Source organism: Chrysochloris asiatica, unplaced genomic scaffold, assembly GCF_000296735.1.
Source record: "Chrysochloris asiatica unplaced genomic scaffold, ChrAsi1.0 scaffold00074, whole genome shotgun sequence".
NCBI lineage: Eukaryota > Metazoa > Chordata > Mammalia > Afrosoricida > Chrysochloridae > Chrysochloris > Chrysochloris asiatica.
Window position 1 is genome coordinate 12133708 of NW_006408592.1, and position 22455 is coordinate 12156162.

At 43.6% G+C, this 22455-nt stretch overlaps 1 protein-coding gene across 1 annotated transcript in view; it reads left to right on the forward strand.

Moving 5' to 3' along the window:
- Window positions 1-1273: 1273 nt before the first annotated feature.
- Window positions 1274-22455, forward strand: part of TENM4 (teneurin transmembrane protein 4) — a 543700-nt gene continuing 522518 nt past the window's right edge. The window contains exons 1-2 of the mRNA XM_006864983.1: window positions 1274-1556; window positions 6164-6433. Coding sequence (XP_006865045.1) covers window positions 1334-1556; window positions 6164-6433 — 493 coding nt within the window. The 5' untranslated portion in view covers window positions 1274-1333. The remainder of the gene's footprint in view (window positions 1557-6163; window positions 6434-22455) is intronic.

The following is a 22455-nucleotide window of genomic DNA, read 5'->3' on the forward strand; positions in this document are numbered from 1 at the left end:
ACTGACACTCTACTTTACCAAGCCTGATGTCCTTTTCCAGAGACAAATTCCTCCTGATAACATGCCTGAAGTATATGAGGTGAAACTTCGCCATCCTTACTTCTAAGGGCATTCTGGCTGCACGTCTTCCAGACCAGATTTGTCTGTTACTCTGGCAGTCCATGGTACTTGAAACCAATGGTGTCGCAGTGACCACATGCTTGAGTGTTCACTGAAAGTTCAGCAGTTTGAACTCATGGACTGTTCCTCAGGAAAAAGATATGGCAGTCTACTGCTGTAAAGATTTACAGCCTTGAAACCCTATGGACAGTTCTACTCTATCCTGTGGAGTCACTATAAATTGGAATTAACTCAATGGCCGTAGGTTTGCTGGAGCTCCAGTAGTCTCTTGGTGGTGCAAATGGTTAACATAAAGTTTAGACCTCTGGGTCTACCCAGAGGTGCTTCAGAAGAAAGGCATAGTAATCTACTTCTGCACAATTGATCACTGAAAATAGGCTTCACAGTTCTACTGACACACATGGGATCATCATGCATCAGAAACAACTCAACAGCAACTGGCTGATTACTGATTCCTGTGTGCCAGGCCTCACTCTATGTGCTTTAGATCGTGAGTGAGCAAAGCAGGCAAGGCTCCTCTCATGGAGCTTACATAATACTAAGAGGAGACAGATAACAGGATCACATAGTCAGTATCTGGTGGGGATAGTGTGTGATGGTTGTTTATACCTTGGCTCATTTCAGGAAATGATCTGAGATAGTAATAACATCTCCAATCCACTGTGAGCATTTAATGAGATAATATATGCAAAGTACTTACCCCAGCGCCTGAGTGTAGTCATTCATTTCTCAAATCTTTATGGAATCTCAGTTCTATGTCAGACTGTGTCCCAGCTGGGGAGGTGAGGGGAACAACACAGATGTGGCTCCTGGTGAGGGAGATTACTGAATAGCAGCACCCCCTAGCTTTTGTTGTCTGCTCCCATGATACTGATCACTTAGGAAGAGGCTGAAGTATCTTCGTGGTGGATATGCCGAGTGCCAGGAAGAGACAGGATTCATCATCTGAAACTGTGGGGGCAGTCTCCCTCGGCTACTTCCGACTGCATAGTGGTGGAACATTGCCCTCACCTCTCGGAACCCGAGGTTCTTCCTCCACCTTGCAGAACCACTGGGAGAGTCCGTTGAAGTCATAGACAGACCTGCATATTGTCTTTGCCTCCTGGAGGTGGATCTCATGCCTTTTCAACTTTTCTCCCCCGCTGCAGACCATTCTGCCCTGAGTGCTGCGAGAACCCTGTTTGTGGATGAGGAGGAGCGCGGGCTGGAGACCATGGACGTGAAGGAGAGGAAGCCATACCGCTCGCTGACCAGGCGCCGTGATGCTGAGCGACGCTACACCAGCTCATCTGCCGACAGCGAGGAGGGCAAAGCCCCGCAGAAGTCCTATAGCTCCAGCGAGACCCTGAAGGCCTATGACCAGGACGCCCGCCTGGCCTATGGCAGCCGCGTCAAGGACCTAGTGCCGCAGGAAGCTGAGGAATTCTGCAGGGCAGGTGAGGGCTGGGCCTTGAGGGCGGGGCTTGGATGCCGGTGTGCACACAGGTGAACAGTATGGCTTCTGGGGTGCGGGATCCATTAAGAGTTTTGTTACTGCCAGCCTGTGGGTTTTGGGAGCCTTGGTGTGGCGCTTCAGGATGAATGCGCTGGACTGCAAGGTCTGTTTGAACAACAGTCTGTTGTTCTAACCTCACCTGCTCCTTAGAAACCCTATACTGGGTTGCTATGAGGTGGAACCGACTCTACAGCACATAACAACAACATAGTAAACTCATCCCTGGTGGTACAATAGTTAAGTGTTCAACTTCTAATCTAAAAGTTGGTGGTTCAGTCCCAGCCAGTGCCTTTTTAGGAGAAAGACCTGGGTGGTCATCTTCAATAAAGTTCTCACGGGGCCGTTTTCTGTCACGTGACGTGGCTATGAATAAGAATCAAGGCAGTGGCACCCAAGAACAACAACATAGGTAATCTACAGGTGATTCACTTTCGCTGTCACCTTCTTCCTTGTCATAATGATGTCATTACAAGCTGCCTGGACTTGAGTTCACAGCCATCACCATCTCTTCTAAGCCTCAGGCGCCTCATCCATTAAATGAACATCAATAGTAGCTACTGAATTGAGCTATGTTAGGACTTACCAACATGGACTGTTTTAGTTGTAAGCAGGGTGACACAAAGTAAGTAATAAATGTTACTTTTGGTTTTTATTCATTGATTTATTCATTCAACAACATATCTTGAATACCTTCTTTGTCTCAAGCATCGTGCTGACCTTGAAAAGAAAACATTCTTGAGATGGGTAGACCCAAAAACTTAATTTGAGAACTATCTGGTGCCTACTTCAGTCTCCTTCACTTCCTACATAGTAATCCTACCCTAAATACATGTATTGGTCTTCTTCCAATTCAGTTCAGTCTCTCTGGGAGGATTGGCTACAAGCCCTCCTCCACCCAGTGCTGCTCTCTCTGGGCCATTCTCTGCACTGCAGCCCATCTTGTGCCCTTCAACTGAACTCTAAACTCTGCAAGTTGACATGCAAATGTTTTTCCCAAAGCTGTCTTTGCCTTTCCAGGCAGTTTTATTCCCTGCTTCTCCACACCCCGCCCCACTGAACTGCTTATTATTCTTCACACTCAGGTGCTTCAAGGATTCCTACTTTTCTGTCTGCAGAGCCTTAAGTCTTCTTTGATGCTTGGGCAGTCAGTACCGAGGCCTGATGGCTCTTACAGCCCACCCCGATTCTCCTCTGTTCCTCTCCTTTTCCTCCACCTCCATAAACCAGGCTAACCAGGCACAGGGCAGTGCGATTTTTGTGCCTTTTGGCATTGTTATTTAATCCTTACTGCAACCCCATGAGATAGAAACGGTTCTGATCTCCATTTTATATGAGTAGACTGGGGCACAGAGGAAGTGACCACAGAAGGCAGCTGGCCACTGCTGCAGCCACAGCCCCATGACCTGACAGCACACCTGTGCCCTCCTCCTGTGTCAGCCTTATGTCCACTCTCACATACAACCTGGATCCCTGCCTTAGTTGAGCCGTTAATAAGGCTGCTAAGCTTAGATCTTTAGCTCTGTTCCTGTGTGTGGTTGAAATCTCAAGTACTGGCATCAAACAGATGTGGATTTGAATTCTGCCTCTGCTATTTTTACTAACTTCAGCTTTTTTACCTGGGTAGTACTGGGAGAGCAGTTGCTCCATAGGATAGGCACCATAAGATTGGTGGTTTGAGCCTAATCATCGCTCTGCAGGAGAAAGATGAAGCTTTCTGTACCTGCAAAGATTTACAAGCCTCGGAAACCCTATACGAGGTTGTTATGAGTCAGAACCGATTCAACAGCGAACAGGGTTGTCATGAGGATAAATGAGAACTTTAAATAAAGCACTTGGTGCAGTAACTAGCCTAGAGTAAATAAAGCAAACACAAAAACAAACCAGTCGCCATTGAGTTGACTCTGAATCACAGGACCCTCACACTACAGAGTAGACCTGCTCCATGGCTGTTTCACAGCTGTGACCTTTTTGAAGATCACCGTTCTTTCATCCAGTGAGTCCTAGGCTCCACAGTAAAGAGACTAAAGGAGCCAACAGACCATGAAGACGTCTTACATTTCATAAATAAATCTCCCAAACTCCCGTATCACAAGAGCCACCTTGTGCTTCTTCTGCGCCAGGATGTCTCTGTTCACTCACACTGATGCTCAGTCTGAAGGCCTGAAAAGATGTTCTGGGCAGGCTGTGTGGAAATGAGTATTGCCCAGGCTGGTTCTTGCAAATACATTTTAGTTTTCACCTAATGTAGCAGTCCCTCTTGATAACATGTAAGCAGTCTCTCTTGAGAGCCAACCCAGTGGAGCACTGATATGTGGGATGGACAAGGGGAGAGTATGGGTGTTCAAGACAGGGTGGGGAGTGGAAATTATGAGGAGGCAAACAGAGTCACCGCCAGGGAATGTGTACAGAGGAGGTAGGAAGCACATGAGGTAATCTAGACTCCTGTGTGGGCTTTATTTTACTGAGAGAGACACCAAAATAGGATAGTAAAGTGTGAACCAAAAGGGTGATATTGAAAAGATTTAACATTGGGCCTGGCCAGACCCTGGCCCATCAGAATATCTGTTTGCCTTTTAGAGAAGAGCCTATAGTCCATTGCTGTTTAGTTACTGGCCATGGAGACATGGCAGGGGGAGGGGAGTAAGCATTCAGTATGAGGAGGCTCAGACATCACCTGTACATTAAACAGTATGGAAATATTTTTGGAGGCTGTGCCACTGGCATACCAAGCTTAGGGTACCCCTTTCCCACTGTACAATGGACCTCTGCAGCTTTTATTTCAGCAGTGTCTTAATTGGGTTTTCCTGTTCATCTTCCCTCTCCCCTTAGCCATCCTCCAAAGTCAGGCCAGTGTATATATTTCTTTACCTGCTAATTTAACTAATGTTTATTGAGAACTTGCTTTTGCACCAAGTGTGGTAGGTGGTGGACACAGAGATGAGTATGACATTTAGAGAGCATAGGGTTTATTTGCTAAGAGGGACACACACAAATTATAATAGGATGTTTTCTTTAGCACTTCCTTCTTGCTTTCCTTTGCTGCTTTGTCCCCTTGAATCCTGCCCCTTGGTTGCTAGACTCCTGGAACATTCTGGCCAGCCTGTACCTCTTCTCTCTTCTTAATCTGTTTGCACATTCACTATCATCCAAAATGTTCTCCTCTGAGTTCCCCACCCAGATGTCCCAACTTCCACCTCTCAAAGCAATGCCCATGGATCTTGCTACTTTCAACTTTAGCCTCTGATTGTGTTTTGGGTTTATCTTCTCCAGTTGGGTTTCTCTTCTCCAGTTGACTATGGCTCTGTAAAGATAAACACTGTGCCTGTGTCATTGCTGAATCTCCAGCGAGGGCCCAGGGCAGCTAGAGTTGTTGTATATGTAGGTGTTTCCTCAGTGTACAGGAATGCTGGTGGTGCAACAGGTCGACACTCAGCTGCTGGCTGAAAGGTTGGCGATTAAAACCTACCCAGCAGGTCAGCAGAAGACAGACTGGGCTGCACTGCTAAGATGATTGCCAACAAAGCCTTATGGGACAGTTTATTTCTATTGTTAGGAGTCAGAATTGACTGACCGGCACACAACCACCTGACTATAAATCCATTTCCCAGATGATTGGTTTAATTGGGATATGGCCCTCTGTGCCTTGTCCACCTCTCTCTTGAATCCCCGCCCCACAAAACACTCCCAGTAATGTAAGAAACATGGGAGACACAGTCCCTGAATAGAGAATACATGAACATTCCGGAGTAACACCAAGATTGTCTTTTACAGTGAATGTAACCATTTTCTCATTTGAATACTAATCCCGGGGTGAACGTGCCTCATCTGTGTCTTCCCCAGACTTCAGGCTTGGCCAATGCTAAGGCTTCCAGAGCCCTCCTTAGACCCAGTCATCAGTGGCCCGGCTTTGACTGTGCGCTGATTCCCATCATATCCCAGCTGGTGTGAGGAAGTGGAAGGCGCAGTTGATTTCCTGTGTACAAGTCCAACTTCTTCACTTTCATGCTCTGGGCTTTCCTGACCTGGCCAGAAAGGAACTTGGGATCCCAGGGAGCATTTTGTGACATTGTGGTCCCTGCTTAGCCGTGCTGCTTGCTGGCAAGCCCTCCCTGAACTGGAAGAGGAGACCTGAAACCCACAATTTAATTAACAAACATTAATCAAGCCCCTGCTGAGTATGGGATTTTGTTTGAGGCACAGGGATTTAGAGATGAGTAAAACATGGTCCCTGGCTTTGTGGAGGTGGTGTTCCAGCTGGGGAGACAGACCCACAGGAAGAAAGGATTCATTCTGTAATGGGAATAGGTATTAGAGAGGTCTTCACAGAGGAAGTGCCCTGTGAGTTGGGTTTTAAAGGAGGATTTGGGCTGGTGGAAAGGAGCAGGATGAACACTTTGGGCAGAACAAACAGCTTGAGCAAAGACGTGGGCCATGGAATACCTCATTGAGTTCACAGAACACTAAGCCTTGGGGGAAAGGAGTCCAGCTCTTGGTAGGAAGCTTAACCGTCTCAGCAGTATAACCAAGCTCACCTGTGTTTCCTCTTAGGCACCAACTTTACGCTGCGGGAGCTGGGGCTTGGAGAGGTGACGCCCCCTCATGGGACCCTGTACCGGACCGACATCGGCCTCCCCCACTGTGGCTACTCCTTGGGAGCCAGCTCTGATGCCGACATGGAAGCCGACACCGTCCTGTCTCCTGAGCACCCCGTGCGGTTGTGGGGCCGGAGCACACGGTCAGGCCGCAGTTCCTGTCTGTCCAGCCGGGCCAACTCCAACCTCACGCTCACTGACACGGAGCATGAGAACACCGAGACGGGTGAGTGGCCCACTTGGCCCAGGCCAGACATCAGGTCACCGGGCTGGGGTTTGAATTACAATATTGATTTTCTGCTCCAGCCTTGGGGCTCTGGTGAATTTGGTGAAAAAATTGCTTTGCTCTTTGCGGTCAAAAGCCTTTTTGCATAGCCAAGTGTAATAGCCATCCATCAGTGACCTGCCAGAGACGGGTCACTGCTCCTTCCTGCAGATTGGAGAGAGACTTAAGTGCTGGCTTAAGGTTTGTGAGGTGCTTGTGTCAGAGGGAGGGAACTGGGGCCAGCCGTAAGCCTCTTCTGGTAGCATGTCCACCGTGACATCGGCACTGCCTCGGTCCTGCCGGAATCCTGCTTGTTCAGTCTCCAGCCTCCACATGCTTGGCAGTCCTGAGAAGTTGCCCTGGGCACTATCCCACCTGAGTTTCCTGGGTTGATCAGAGGATAGCTTCCAAACAGAAATTCTGTCGTGTTGAAATAACCTAAAACTTGAGGGTTCGCTCCAGCTTCCCCATGACCTCATCACACTGTTTGGAGGTGCTGTCTCTGACCTAGTTCTACTCCTATCCCTGCCACAATTTCTTCCAAGACCAGAGATACTGTGGGAGGAGGAAATGGCAGTGAATTCACATGTTTCCTTCTTATGGTAGCGGAGAAGGAACCCTGGTTCACGGTTGTCCTGCTTTGCTGTGGGCTTTATTGGCTGATCTCTGAGGGGTTCCGTAGCTTCAGAGCAGCTCTGTAGGTGCTTCTGTGGTATTTTATGCCTGAATAGCTCCAGACACCTTTGCTGACCCTGGTTGTTCCTGAGGGGGCTCCTGATGCTGGCTGGGGGCTGGACAGCTTTGTTTATTGGAAGCCCAGTGGAAGTGAGGGGGGTTTGTTGGTGCTTTTATATCTGAGTTATGGATTAGAACAAAAGAACCAAGTCAGATCCCGGTGTCCCTTTCTGGTTTCCAGCTCCAAATGCAGGTCCCTAAAAGCAGTTCCAGTGTGGCGCTATAGGATAACTGGGTCTCAAGATCTGTTTGTACTACAAGGTTGGTGGTTCAAACCCACCAGCTGCTGCTTGGAAACCCTATACAGGATCGCTATGAATCGGAACCAACTCAACAGCACTTAACAACAAAAGGAGCCCCTGGTAACTCTGTAAGATAAGCACTGGAATGCTTGCCACAAGATCATCAGTTCAAATCTACTAGCTGCTCTGTGGGAGGACAATGAAACTTTCTATTCCTGTAAAGATTTATAGTCTCAGAAACCCTGTACAGGGTCACTGTGAATCTGAATAGACACAATGGCAGTGGGTTTGGGGTTGGTGATTCATACTGCCTCAGGGGCCAGGCAGGAATCAGGTCAAAGATGAGGATGTGGAAAATAGTCACTGAAAAGAAGGCTCTAGTTGAGTTATGATGGACCAAACCCCAGATGTGGAATCAGGCAGAAGAGTAGGTAAGGTCTATTCTGCTACCCTTCCCAGATGAGTCAGATGGTTTCCTAAGCAGCCTGGGTCCTTCCAGGGGTAAGGGAGCAGCAGATGCTAGAGACTGGCTTGCAAGTGTCACTGTCTCCTGACCCCCAGCCGAGCCAGTGAGGGGGCAAAAGATCTGAACACTTGAAGGTTTTCGTCTCTGTCGTGGGACCATCTGCACTCCCTCACCCACCTTCCCATCATGACCCCACCCAGCCAGCCAGCAGTCCCTCCTCTCCATGTCCCCCCACTGAACTGAAGCACTGTTCTGTAGGAGGAGACCTATAAATGATACTGATTAGGAGGTAGGAAGCCTGATTTCTACTCCAAGTCTTTCACTGACACGTGGTGTGGCATTGGAGGAACTCCATCGTTTCTCGGGACCTCAGTTTCTTTGTCTATAAAATAAAAAGGTTTAATGAGATCAGCATTTCCTGTATCCTGAGAATAAAATCCGTTGCCATGAAGTCAGTTCATAGTGTTCCCATAGGGTTCCCATGGCTGGGATCTTTCATCCACAGAACAACTGGTAGGTTTGAACCCCAACAACTGGTTGGGTTAGTAGCTAAGCACTTAACCACTCTGCCAACAAGGCTCCTTTAGCCTGAGAATATGGGGTGGTGCTGGTGGTAGTAAGCCGTGGAGTCAGTTCCAACTCACAGTGACCCAGTTTAGTGTCTCCGAGGCTGCAAACCTTTATGGGAGAGGAAAGCCTCATCTTTCTCCTGAGGAGAGACTGGTAGATTTCAACTATTGACTTTGCAGTTAGCAGCCCAAATCGTATCCTACTACGCTCCCATTGTTCCTTTGAGAATAGGGAGTGGAGGGAAATGTCTTAGATGTAGGGGTGTGGTTTGTGCTATGATCAGATGGTGTAGGTTTACACTGGGTTAACCACATTTAAACAGGATTCTTGACTGCAGAATTTCTCGGAGTCTCTAATAGGCTTTTGTTGTTGTTAAGTGCTATCAAGTCAGTTCCTATGCACAGAGACCCTGCAGAGGTTTCTGAGGAGCAGCTGGTGAGTTTGAACCTCCAACCTCGTGGTTCAAACTGACCTTGCAGTTGAGTGCTTATCCTCCAGCACCAAGCCAGGACTCATTCAGTATGTACTAACCAACAAGGAGAGAGATACACAAATTTTCCTGATTTTTTTGACCACAGAACTTCTTATTCTCAGCACATCTAGTGGGACTTGTATCCTAAAACACTTTTAGGGAATAACTGAGCTGAGTTTCTGCAAGCCCTTCTAGATCTGAGATGCTAGGTTCTAAGTGAATGACTACAAATGTGGGCTCTTTGCGGGATGACAATGCACAGGGGTCCTTACTAATCTGCAGGGAACAGTTTCTCCGTTTTCCACCACATCAAAGATTCTGCATATAGGTCTGGTTGGAATGTCCCTCTCCCAGCCCCACACTACCTTGCTACAGAATCAAAGCCTCTTTTCAAATTTACAGTCCCTGGCTAGGACAGAGTACTCAGTAAGCTAGGTGAGCCCAGGCTTACTTGTGCTTACTTAATGATCTATAGTGAATAGCTTCACATGAGACTGTTCACTATAGATTAGTAATTAAGTACAAGTAAGCCCGTGCTTATCTTGCTTATTGAGCAATTTGCTCGTGCTTATAGCTCTAGTTATTATAGTTAATTCTCTCTGCAGCAAAATTCCTGGGTTGTTTGCTCTTTTGAAGGCTTCTTGCCATATGACAAATGATCGGTTTCCTATGAAATCATCATAGAGTGAGACACATAGCGCCCACATGATTGGATATTCCCTGAGGGCTGAATTATAGCTGAATTAAGCCTCTGTTGGCTGATTCTGACGTATGAAGCCAGCTTGAAGAGTTTCTGCCTTCGGTCATGGAGATGAGGAAATGGTCACCTGCTTCCCCTGATCATGTCATTCTCTTCCAAATCATCCATGTCCACTCTAGCCATGGCACTCTAAAGCTTGTTGTACTCAGAGAAGATGGGCAAGCACCAGAGGTGAGAAGGCCCCTTGCCTCCATAGCCCTTCCTGACTTGGTCTCCCCAAACCCATATACTCCAAATGTTCCCACATGTGTGTCTTCTTGCTCCCAGTTGGGAAGTTATTTATATTCAAGGTTTTGTAACACTCAGGTCTAAATAATGGTGGCGCTGTAAGATCAGTACTGGACTGTGAACCACAAGGTCAGCCGTTCAAACTCAGCCATCAAACCTATACATGGTCACTATGAGTTGGAACCAACTCAGTGGCACTAAACAAAAACAAAATAATGACAGTTTTCATACCAATGACTTGCGTTTATTCATTAATTAGATTTACAATGCTCTTTGAGGAAACCAAGGCCAAGGAATGAGAGGCAGGTGTGAAGCTCAGCTGGAGCCAGGCTCTGTTTCCATCATTCTCTGCTGCCCCCCTCTCCTTTTCATCCATCCATCCATCTTCCGCTTTCTGTGACAGATTGCAGATCATCAAAGATCAGAACAGGGCTTACTTACACTTCGAACTGCTAGCCAGCATAAACAGTGTGGCTACTTTTCAGTAGAGGGAAGCAAGCAACCTCACACTGAAGGCCTACTATCTACCATGCCTCTTTGTATCTGTGAGTATCTATAATCCTCATGGCAATTCTATGATATTCCCAAGTCCCAGATGGGGAAAAATGAGGCTCCAACAAGGTCAACTGTTGATTCTATAGCAGTAAATCAACACAGTGTGGATTTGAACTCAGGTATCTTATCTGAGTCCTTTGCCCCCATCCATTTAAGTCAACAAGTATACTGAATTTTCAGTTGAGACCACCAAGAATGTTTGACCAAGTTCTCAGAGACCCTTACCAGATACATATGAAACACAGGATGTAACCCCAGCAACCTCCAGCCACAGAGCATTAACTTGACCTTGCATTAGTCAATAGTAATTGTCACCAGTATTGATAGCAGTGGAGGCTTTTGCTGAGGTCACAGTGATATCACATGCAGCTGCCATCAATAATAACTTTTATGGGGTCCATTAAACCAATTTCTGCCCCTGAAGGTTAATGTCAGCAGCTTCTATGTTGCTGTTTAATATCCAAAATAAATACAGAATTGACTGGGTTATGTAAACACACATCTTCTTTGGGACCTGTTAGGCAGAGGCAGCCCTTGGGTTCCTTCTGATCTTTTGAAGGCTATTGCCATGTGACAAATGTGTAAGTAGGGTTTGCAGCCTGGGTTGGAGCAGTGAGGAGCTGGCATTGTTTCAGGCACACACTTGGCATTCAGTAAATGCGTTTTAGAAAGCAAAGGTTGTAATTTAAGCTCCATTCTCAACTAGAGGCTTAGGCTGACCCAGTGTCTCTTGTGTAGATTCATTCCAGGCTTCATTCTGTGACTATGCTGAGCTCCTTCCATATGCCAAGCATTACTCTAGAATGAATCCCAATGACAAAGGTGATGAGGAAATACAACAACTCAGTGGCCATGTACTCTGACAGAGGTGTAGCAGACACTGTGGCAGAGTGGACAGGACATGGACTTCCAAGTCTAGTGAGGAGACCTGGTCTCAAATCCTGACTGCACCACGTTCCAGGTTTGTGACCTTGGTCAAGTCACTTTATCTCCCTAAGCCAGAGTTTTCTCATTTTTAAAACAGCTGCTATCTTCCTTCCTTGAACTGTTGGTGTGAGTTTCACTGGAGTATTTATGAAGTGTCCGATTGGGCGGGGGCTGGGGGAGTGGTTTGTTGCTAGTGTTGTTTTGTTTTCATTTTTCTAATTGTAAATTGGATGAAGATTTACAGAGCAAATCAGTTTTTCATTCAAAAAGTTATACCCAGTTTTTTCATGTTACTGATTCCAGTCCTCACAATGTAACACCACTCATTCCACTTCCTTCCTATATTTCTGGTTTCGATTCCTCCTTCCTTCCTAACCTTTCCTGCCTTCTGAACTTTGCCCGTGGACAAATGCTGCCTTTTTTTTTTTATCTTGATTGGTTGATTGTTCTAAGAGTGCATAGTGTTATTGCTCAACTTATAGGTCTGTTGTTGGCAGAACACTGAGCCACATTTGTCCTTTAGTCCTAATGGTGACTAATGGCCATAGTCTTGGGCGTTTCACCAGTGTCCATCAGACCAGTAAACCTGGCCTTTTTTTTGTGTGTGTGTGTGTGTGTGGCTTTGAGCTTGATTCCACAATTTTTCTCCTATTCTATGTAGGACCTTCTAATGTGACCCTTTTCAAAGCAATTGGAAATGGTAGCTGGGCACCATCTTGGTTTTTGTTTTTTGTCTCCGGGTCATTAATTCTTTGGACTAATTGTTTCCTTGCATCTTTTATTTTCTTCAGTCATCTTTGTTCCAGATGGGGAGAAACCAATAGCTACACCTTCAATGGCCACTCACAAGTTTTTAAGCCCCCGTGCACTTCTCAACAAAGTAGAATGTAGAGCGTCGTCTTTGTGGACTATGTTATGCCAACTGACCTTGCTGTCCCCTGAGACTATAGTCCTGAATCCCTAGGCTTAATGACTCATTTCCTCAAGGTAGTTAGCTGTGACTGAGAAGTTTTAATAAGTTTGTCACATTTACAGACATATTTGCAGCATATGTAAATACAGTTATGGAAGTACCTTCTGTCAAACCTATTTGTATTTGTGGATAATCCTATTGTCTTTCTAGCTTGCATGTCTACCTTTACATCCACTCTGATTATTGTTATTATTGTTTTTGCAGGACTGTGTATGTAGTCATGTTTACCTCTGTTGCCTTAAATTCTTCCACTCCTCTCAGTGTCTTCCTGTGCTTCATCATTTTTGCTAACTTCCCTCTTATTATATATTGCCTTCCCCTTCCCCCATGTAATATATGTCTTCCCTCTAGTTAGTGATTTACTCGCCCTTTCCCTTCCAGCCTTGATAACCATGAAAAATCTTTCCTTTTTTCTTATTATGTGAAAACCTGTTTTTGACTTTTTATACTAGTGGTCTCATATAATATTTGTCATTTTGTGAGCAGTTTCACTCAGCATAAAATTCTCCAGTTTCATCCATTTTATGAAATGTTTCACACATTCATGATAATTCTTTAACATTGTGTAATATTCCATGGTGTATGTGTGCTAGCATTTGTTATCCATGTGTCTGTTGATGGACATTTAGGCTGTTTGTATCTCTGTGCTATAGCTAACAGTGCTATGGCTGCGCATTATCTACTCATGGCATGCCTCTTTCTTCTCTATACCTGCTACTGGAATTGGTGGATCATAAGGTATTCTATTTCCAACTCTTTAAGGAAGTTCCGTACTGTTTTTCACAGTGCTTTGGCTCTCTTACACTCCCATCCGCAGTGTATGAGCGTTCCAGTCTCACCATGCCCTTGCCAAGTTTTGTTGCTTTCTGTTTTTTTGAACTTTGTTATTAATGGGGTGAGATAATATCTCATTGTTGTTTTGATTTACATCTCTTTAATAGCTAATGATCACAAGCATGTATGTCTTCGTTTGTTGGCCACTGAATGTCTTCTTTGGTGAAGTGTCTTTTCATGTTCTCTGCCCGTTTTTTAATTAGTTTGGCTTTTTGTTGATGAGGTCTTGAAGTTTTCTAGAAATTTTAGAGATTAGTCCCTTGTCTGATATATTGTTGCCAAAAATTTTCCCCCAGACTGTATATTCTCTCTTTACTCTTTTGGTGAAGTCTTTTGGTACACATCAATGTTTCATTTTTAGGAGGTCCAAGTCATCTGCTTGAAGTCGTAGTATGGTGCTATAGAATAAACACTGGACTTCTATTCATAAGGTTGGTGGTTCAAACCCACTAGCCACTCCTTGGAAGCCCTGTACAAGGTCACTATGAGCCAGAACCAACTCAGTGGCACCTAACAATGTCAACAACAGTTGTCTCATTAGTTTTCTGCTGTTTGTGAATTTTAATTATGTTTGAAAGTATATTCATGCCATGTATTAACCTTCTGGGTTTCTATTTGCTGTTTTTGTATGGTTTCTGATTTTTGTCTAAGTTTGTCACTAATTTTTTATGGTTTTTTGGTTTCATTGATCTATCTTGAATTCATTTTTGTAAACTGTGTGAGATACTAAGTCCTGTTTCATTTTTCTGCAAATGAATTTCAAGTTTTGCCAGCATCATTTGTTAAAGATACTACTCTGTCTTTTCCACTGAATGGACTTTGACCCTTTGTCAAACATCAACTGTCTATAATTGGATAGTTTTACTTCTGGATTCTCAGTTCAGTTCCATTGGTCCATGTGTTTGTCATTATGCCAGTACCAGATTGTTGTAATAACTGTGGGTATATAGTAAATTTTGAGATTAAGAATTATGATGCTGCCTACTTTATTCCTCTTCAATAATCCTTTGGTTATTCGAGATCTTTTTCCTTTCCATATAAAGTTTTTTATGTGGAAAGGAAATTAGCTTTTCCATCTTTTTTTAAAAATGTTGTTGGAAAGTGAATTGGGATTGTATTATATCTGTAGATTGCTTTGAGTAGTGTTGCCATTTTCACAATAGTAAATCTTCCTATCCATGAGCATGGTATATGAGTATTCTTCCATGTGGTGCTGTAGGATCAGCACTGGAATGCAAACCACAAGATTGTCAATTCAAACTCACCAGTTGTTCCTCAGAAACACTGTACAGGGTCACTATGAGTCAACAGCACTTAACAACAACAACTTTTGTTTTTCGTATTAGTGCTTTGTAGTTTCTTTGTCTTTGTTGTTAAATGTTTGTATAGGTCTTTTGAACCTCTGGTTTGTATTGGTCTTTTGAATCTCTGGTTAGATGTATTACTAAATATTTCATCTTTTGTATTGTTTTCCCAGTTTCCTTTTCAGACTCCTCATTAGTGTGAGGGAACTGGACAAATTTTATATGTTAATCTTGTGCTCTACCATTTTGCTGAATCTTTCAGTTAGTTCCAGTAATTTTCTTGCTGAGCCTTTGGAATTTTCTAATTGTATCGTATCACCTAAATAGAGATCGTTTTACTTCTTCTTTGCCAATTTGGATGCTTTTTATTTCTCTTCCTTGCCTTATTTCTCTGGCTTCCAATACAGTATTGAATAGAAGTGGTGATAAAGGGCAACCTTGACTGATTCCTTTTTTCAAGGGCAATGTTCTCATTTTTTCTCTCCATTGAAACTAATGTTGGCCTTTGGTTTGTATTCAAATAGTTGATGGAAAAATATCACTATCTTTTCAATGCACTTTTTGAAGCCTTCTCTCATATGCCCTTAATTATGCTGAGGAATTTCCCTCTGTTCCTATTTTGTTGGAGACCTTTTATCAGACATTTTGTTAGAAGCCTTTTCTACGTTGATTGATTTGATCAGTCTCACTAATTCTACCTTTCATTGATTTAGTTGACTCCTTTGCCCTTTCAATTCATTTTCTGTTTCTGAAATCTTAGTGTTAATCTTCTGGATTTCTATTTGCTGTTTTTGTATGATTTCTGATTTTTGTTTCTTTAGTGTTTGTTCTTCCTGATTCTTCTAGAATTTTGTGTTTGTTTTTCTAGATTTCATCTACATTTTCTTTGATCTTTCTCTCAATGCCTTGCAAGAACCTAAATGTCATTCTTTTAAATTCCTTCTCAGGTAGTTCTAGTGTCATTTCTTCCCCCAAAAAATATTTTCTTGTTCTGTGTTTTGGTAATTTGTTTGAGTCACTCTGTCTTTTTATTCATGTGAACTGTGACATTCAAGATTGTCTGTGGTCTTCAAGACAATGTAGAGACCCAAAATTATTTGTATTTAATTGGTGATTTGTATGTTGGTATGTTTTGCCCAGATGTTTGGTTTTTGTTGTTGTTGTTATTTTGTGTGTGGGTGTGCTTCATTTTGCTTTGACATATATGCAGAGCAGGGTTGATGTGCTTTTCTGCTCACTACCTTGATAGCACTTAGGTGCTCATTGCCTGACTTCTGGTGGCTGTGCTAGAGGATGGGAATATGTATACCATTCTCTGTTTGCTTTTCATGTAGAGTAGCTAAGAGAAGGTTGAGCTGACACAGTGTCAGCTGCTGTGTATCGTTGATCAAGTGGTGCAGGACCAGTGGTGGCCCTTGCCAAGTAGGTGGGCTACAGGAGATATAGGTGTAGCTGTGCAGTATGGACAGAGTTGCTTTCTGGTCACTAGCTAGTGGTGTGAACGCTGGTGTGGTCCAGGGCAGGTGGAGCCAACTGTCAGATTGCTGCCAATATTGGAACACTACTTGCAAAATTTCAGAATTGCTGTGCTGTCGGGACAGCTGACAATTCACCATTCTGTTTGTCTCCTCTGTTTTCCTTTGGTTTCTTCTTTTAGTTAGTGTATGAGTCACTTCCTCATCCTTTTATTTGAAACTGAGGGTTCCAGAATTATCATCCATTTCTGTTTCATTTTACTTCCCATTGTGGAGGGTTGGCATAGTTTCTTTGCCTCGTCCCCCATCTCTGTGTTGGTTGTTTCTGACTCATGCTGATTATTATTATTAATTATTGAAAGAGCTCTGGGAGGACAGTTCAAAGAGTTGTTAATTTTCACTGAGGGTCCACAAGCTCCTTCCCTCATCCCATTCATACTGTGCACTTGGACTTGAAGATGGAATAGGATTTCACTGAGTAGAAGGGATCTCAGAGAGACATTCCCAACCGAGGGAATTGTATACGCCAAGACTTGGAGGTATAAAGAGCCATGGTGGGTCTGGGGAATAATGAGAATTTACTCCACGCTCTTATCCCAGAGGCCAAATGAGAAATTCACTTAAGGAAGAAAAAGCAGTAATGGAAACAGAATCACAGTTACCCCAAAATTATCAAGCAGTCTAGGTGTCAAAAAGGAAATTACTGGTTTGTTTAATTAGACAGCCAAATAGCTTATTCAGAGTCAGATTAGGTGAACATCTCCAAGCACTTGGAGAAGGAAGTTCATTACCAATTTAACTCAATTTATCTTCTCTCCTCCTAGCCCCGTACCCTTAAGACTTAGTTTCAAAAATGTAAAAGAAAATGTTTTCGTTCCCAAACTAATCAAAGTACTGTAGCCACATTCTGCCAGAATGTCCTCATTGTAAGTCCCATGCTCTAGAGCAAGGGTGGGGAACATCTAGTTTGCAGGCCATACGACCCCCAAAAACATTTGATCTGGCCCTGCCAAGGTAACTGTAGTTCCAGCCATCACATTAGAGGTAAGTTGAGTGAACATTTGACCAAACATAGAAGGCTAATTTTTAAGTTGATAATTTTGTATGGCCCGTGAATGATGTTGTACATTTTGGCAGAAAAAAAGGTTCTCCATCCCTGTTCTAGAGTATAAGAAACAAGGGCCCCATTAGCCAGGGAAAAGATTTAGTCCCCACATTTGACTACTCTTCTACATTGGGAATCAGCTGACACTTCCTCCTTGCAGTTTTGCTCAGTGTTTTCAGGTAATTACAATTCTGATACTAGACTGAATGATCCACGTAATAAGGACTGTAAGAGGGTTAGGAAGGGCCTGGTGGCATCAGAACATCTGAGAATCTGTGCACTAGATTGGACCATGAAAACAACAAATTATTAGTTCTTAGCTTTTCCTTGTTTTCTTCCCAAGGAAACTGAGGTAAAGAGAAGTTAGGTGACTTAACCAAAGTTACACAGTTAGTAAGTAGAAAAGCCCAGGGTCTGAATCCAGATCTACCTCACTCCAGTGCCCATTCTTTCTCTTGACTATTATACTCTACAGTGTGTCCTATTTTATGGGAACATGAAATATATGAGGTCTGGAAAATAATTCATAAAGCCCTGATGGTACTGATGAATTAGGTGTTGGGATGCTAACCATAAAGTTGGCAGTTTAAACCTACCAACCAATTGACAGGAGAAAGATGAGTTTTTCTACTCCAGTAAAGATTTACTATCTCAGAAACCTTATGTAGGGTCACTATGAGTCTGAGTCACTTCTGTGGAGTGGGTTTGATTTGTTTTGTTAGTTTTTTGGGTGAGGAATGATCTAGCTACATCGGAACATAGCCTTCTATAGCAGTGTTAATTGTAACCAGAAAAGAAATGGAATTCTTAGCCTGTTAGAGCTAATAAGGAATAGAAATCATACTAGATCACTTTCAAAATAAATTGTGACATGCTAGAGAAAAGGCATTTAAAGTAGAGATTATTGAGATTAGGAGAAAATTTGCAATCAGGGAGTAACTGAGAAGGTTTAGTGGAAGAAGTTCTGGTCCCCTGGACCTTGGGGGATAAAGAGACGTTTACAGGTAAGGGGAAAAGAAAGGCATAGAGTGTGAGGTTGGAGGCATGGAAATAAAAGAATATGAAGTGTGCACCATGAGGTTAGAACATTAACTTGTATAACCAGTAGTGTGTCGGGGAGGGACCAGGTATGCTAGGAGCGGATGTTGGAGAGTTAAGGGAATTTTCTGTATTTATCAGCTGTTTGTTGAATGCCTGTAGTGTGCCAGGTAGTCTTTTAGATACTGGGGTTGAAACAGTGATCAAACATCCACCTGTCATGCAGATTACATCCCAGAGTGGAGACTGATGATGAACAGTGCATTAAATATTGTTTCAAGTTGGTATGTGCTATGGAAAGGGGAATAGAGACTGTTAGAATAGGAGGTTAGAGCAGTGTTAAAATTGGATCGCAGAGAAGGTTTCACTGAGAAAATGAGACTGAGTAAAGACTTATAGTTGATAAGGGAGCAAGTTAGGAGGTTAAGTAGAAGAGCCATGGGGAAAAGGGAATGGCAGATGCAAAGGCCTGGAAGCAGAAGTGTCATTTGAAAACAATGGTTTGAACCAGTTTGTCTGGAGTAGGGGAGAAGATCAGAGAGGTAATATGGGTGGGGATACATACAGGCTATTACATGAGGAACTATGGGACAGTGGTGATCCGAGCAGTGACCAGGTCTGACTAATGCTTGAGTGGAATCATCCTGGAAGCAGTGTTTAGAGTAGACTCTAGGAAGCAAAGGTCTAAGCAGGAGGCTATTGCAGTAATGCAAAAGAGAGATGATGGGGCTTGGGTTAGGGGGAGCCATGGAGGCAAAGAGAGTTGAGATGTTTATCTGGTCAAGGGAACAGAGATGACTCTTACTTGGCTCCACCACAGGATCTTGTTAACATTGCGAAAGACTCAATATTCTTATATTTTGTAACCAAACTAGGCACCCAGGTACTGCAAGAGAGAGGAGTCCCATTTAGTCCCCTTTTCACAGCTACTTCGATCTAATTGTAGAATTCTTTAGCCACTGGTCTGACCTTTACCACATCCCAGATTCCATGTCAGAAGGAAGCCCAAGTCTTCTCTCTTGGTTCTGAACTACATCCTTTGTTCATTCCTCATTCTCTGCTCTAGTCTGCTGCAGCCCACCTAGATTTCTGTCTTTCCTGCCTGAATCCCACTCCCAGCCTTGTCTTACCTCCTAAATGAGACTCTTGACCCCATCTCTTTTGACATTTTGTTGACTTCCCTTTGGTCCTAATGTTAACCCTTCCTTCTACTTTATTGGCCACTAAAGTCTGACTTCCAGAGTCCTGATGTGGCACTGTGGACTAATGTGTCAGACTGAAAAGTCGTTTGAACTGCAAGATCGGTGGTTCAAGCTCACCAGCTTCCCCTTGGAAACCCTATACAAGGTTGCTATGGGTCGGAATCAACTCAACAACACTTAACAACAACAACAACAAAGTCTGACTCATAGCAACCCTGAATGACAGGATAGTACTGCCCCATTGGGTTTCCTAGATTGTAATATTTACAGAATCAAATCACAAGGTCTTTTCTCCCACAGAGCTACTGTGTGGGTTTGAACCTCCAACTTTTTTTTTGGTTAGCAGCTGAACTATTGTGCAAACAAGTTTCCTTCTGCTTGTCATTATTGTTAAGTGCCGTTGAGTCGGTTCCAACTCATAGCAACTCTGTATAGGGTTTCCAAGGAATGGCTGTTGGGTTTAAACCACCAACCTTATGGATAGCAGTTCACTGCTTCTCCTACAGTGCCACACCAGGAGCTCTTGTTATTGTGAAGTGCTATCTAGTCGGTTTCCTCTCATAGCGATCCTGTATAGGGGTTTCCAAGAAGCAGCTGGTGAGTTTGAACTACTGACCCTGTGGTTCACAGACCAGTGTTGATCCTACAGCACTACACCAGGAATTAGTTAGTGGCCCTAAATTATGTTGTTGACGTAGCCCTCTAGTTTGACCTGCTCTTGGATCCTCCATCTCCTTAGCACCACTTCTGCTGGACTTGCTTGTGTATAGGGTCTAACATTTGACAGCTGCTAATGTTATTGTTCTTATAAGTCTCTTATAAGAGGACTTTAAGAAGCCCTGGCCCAGTTTAAATATACCCAAATCCACTTCCCACTGGTGAGCTTTGTTACTCTCCCCTGTGGGCATCAAATACTAATATTGACAGCACCCTACTTCTGAACTGGGAAAGGAGAGAGAAGGAGATTCAAAGCTATGCTAAATTAAGATTGAATGTATCTTGGAAACTAGGCTAAGACCTGCTGTGTGTGCAGAGAGGTGCAGCAAACAAGAGTTTTGCTTTTAATTTAAGCCAACATGGCTTTCAATTCCAATGGAAGCAACTGTGCACAGAATGACATACTTCTTACTAGTAAATGTTTGAGAGGCAGTTTTACCCCATCAGTAAGCTCAGCTTTGTCCAGAGAGCATGGTTCCTGTGCTGATTTCAGCTTCATTTAACACAGGATGAAGGGAGTAAAGGGAGCAACCAATGGTGGGAAAAGAGCTTCCTGCCCGCAGGAACCTACCTTCAGTGTCAGGGTGTGCGGAATTCTGGGAAGAATCTAGTTTCAGTTTTAGCTCTGTCGCCAATCCCAGCGTGACCTTGAGCAAGTCTCTTCTCCTCTCTGGTCATTAGTTTCCCCATCAGCCAATTAAAATCTTAAGGATCTCATGCAGCAAAATAATGTAAGGAAAATGAGCTGGAGTCAAACTTGGGATCCCAGCTCAGCCACTTAGGAATTGGGGGATTTGTGCAAATAACTGATTCTTATTTATCCTTAATCTCTTCATCTGAAAAATAGGAAAGAATGCTTACCTCTTAAATTTGCCATATGAATTAAAGGTGATTGCTTGTCAAAGACATGTTTCCCAAACTGTCGTCATATAACTCATTATAAAATAAATTCCATGGATTAGTGCCATCATTTAAAAAATAATAATCTATAAAATTGTTGTTGCTAAGTGTCAAGTCAGTTCCAACTCAGCAGCTCTGTAGAGAGTTTCTGAGGAGTGGCTGGTGAGCTTGAACCACCAACCTTGTGGTTCAAACTGACTTTACAGTCCAGTGCATTAACCCATAGCACCACACCAGAAAGAAGAGGAGCAAAACAGAGTACATAGAACATTGTAAAAGATTATATTTATGAATTTATTGTTTCAAATACAATTTACACATGGCATATATACTCGGGCTGCGAACCTTAAGGTCAGCGGTTCGAAACTACCAGCCGCTCCGCGGGAGAAAGATGAGGCTTTCTACTCCCGTAAGGATTTACACCCTCGGAAACCCTGTACAGGGTCGCTATGGGTCGGAACCGACTCGACGGCACTTAACAACAACAACAACAACAACATATATACTGTTGTAGCCTCAAAAATGTATTTCCCTATGTGGAATCCTAAAAGAAATATATTTCAAAGATGTTACCTGGCATTTAACTTGTGAATGTCAGTTCTCATTTTCAAAGACCCCTCAACAAAGAAAGTCCCTGGTTCATGATGTCAGTACTGCTGTTAAATGTTTCTCTCATCTTTCCTCCACCATTCCCCTTTCCCAACCGCTTGTCCCTGTCTCTCTTTCCTCTGGGGAGTTCATAGGAATTTGCACAGGAAGCCTTTTAGTTACAAATGCTGCTTAGCAATAATGACAAGAATAATACTGTTTGTTGTGTGTTTATTATGAGCCAGGCATTCAGCCTGCATTGTTTTAGTTTATGATGATCAGGAAGGGTTTGTTATTCCTATTTTATAGATGATGAACTTCAGACAGGGATCATGAAGCTACACCTAACCCAAACGAAAATAACTCACTGCCATCAAGTCAATTCCAGCTCATGGCAATTCCGATAGCAACGTTATAGGACAGCACAGAACTGCTCCATAGGGTTTCCAAGAATCAGTAGTTCTCCTGGGGAGGGGAGCAGCTGGTGGGTTTAAACCACCAACCTTGCTGTTTGCAACTCAATGCTTAACTCACAGGCTTCCTTATACCTAATTTACACCAAAAAAGTAAAAAGACCCATCCAAATCGGGCTGCGAACCTTAAGGTCAGCAGTTCGAAACTACCAGCTGTTCCGTGGGAGAAAGATGAGGCTTTCTGTTCCCGTAAAGATTTACAGCCTTAGAAACCCTGTGTGGGGTCACTATGAGTCAACCTGAGTTCACAGCACGTAACAACAACAACAACAACAACCAGGGCTCCTTTTATACCCAACTTCTAAAACCAAACTCTGCCATCAAGTCAATTCTGATTCATAGCAACCCTATGTAGGGTTTCCAAACTGTAAATGTTTACAGGAGCAGACTGTTTCATCTTTCTTCTACAGAGTGGCTGG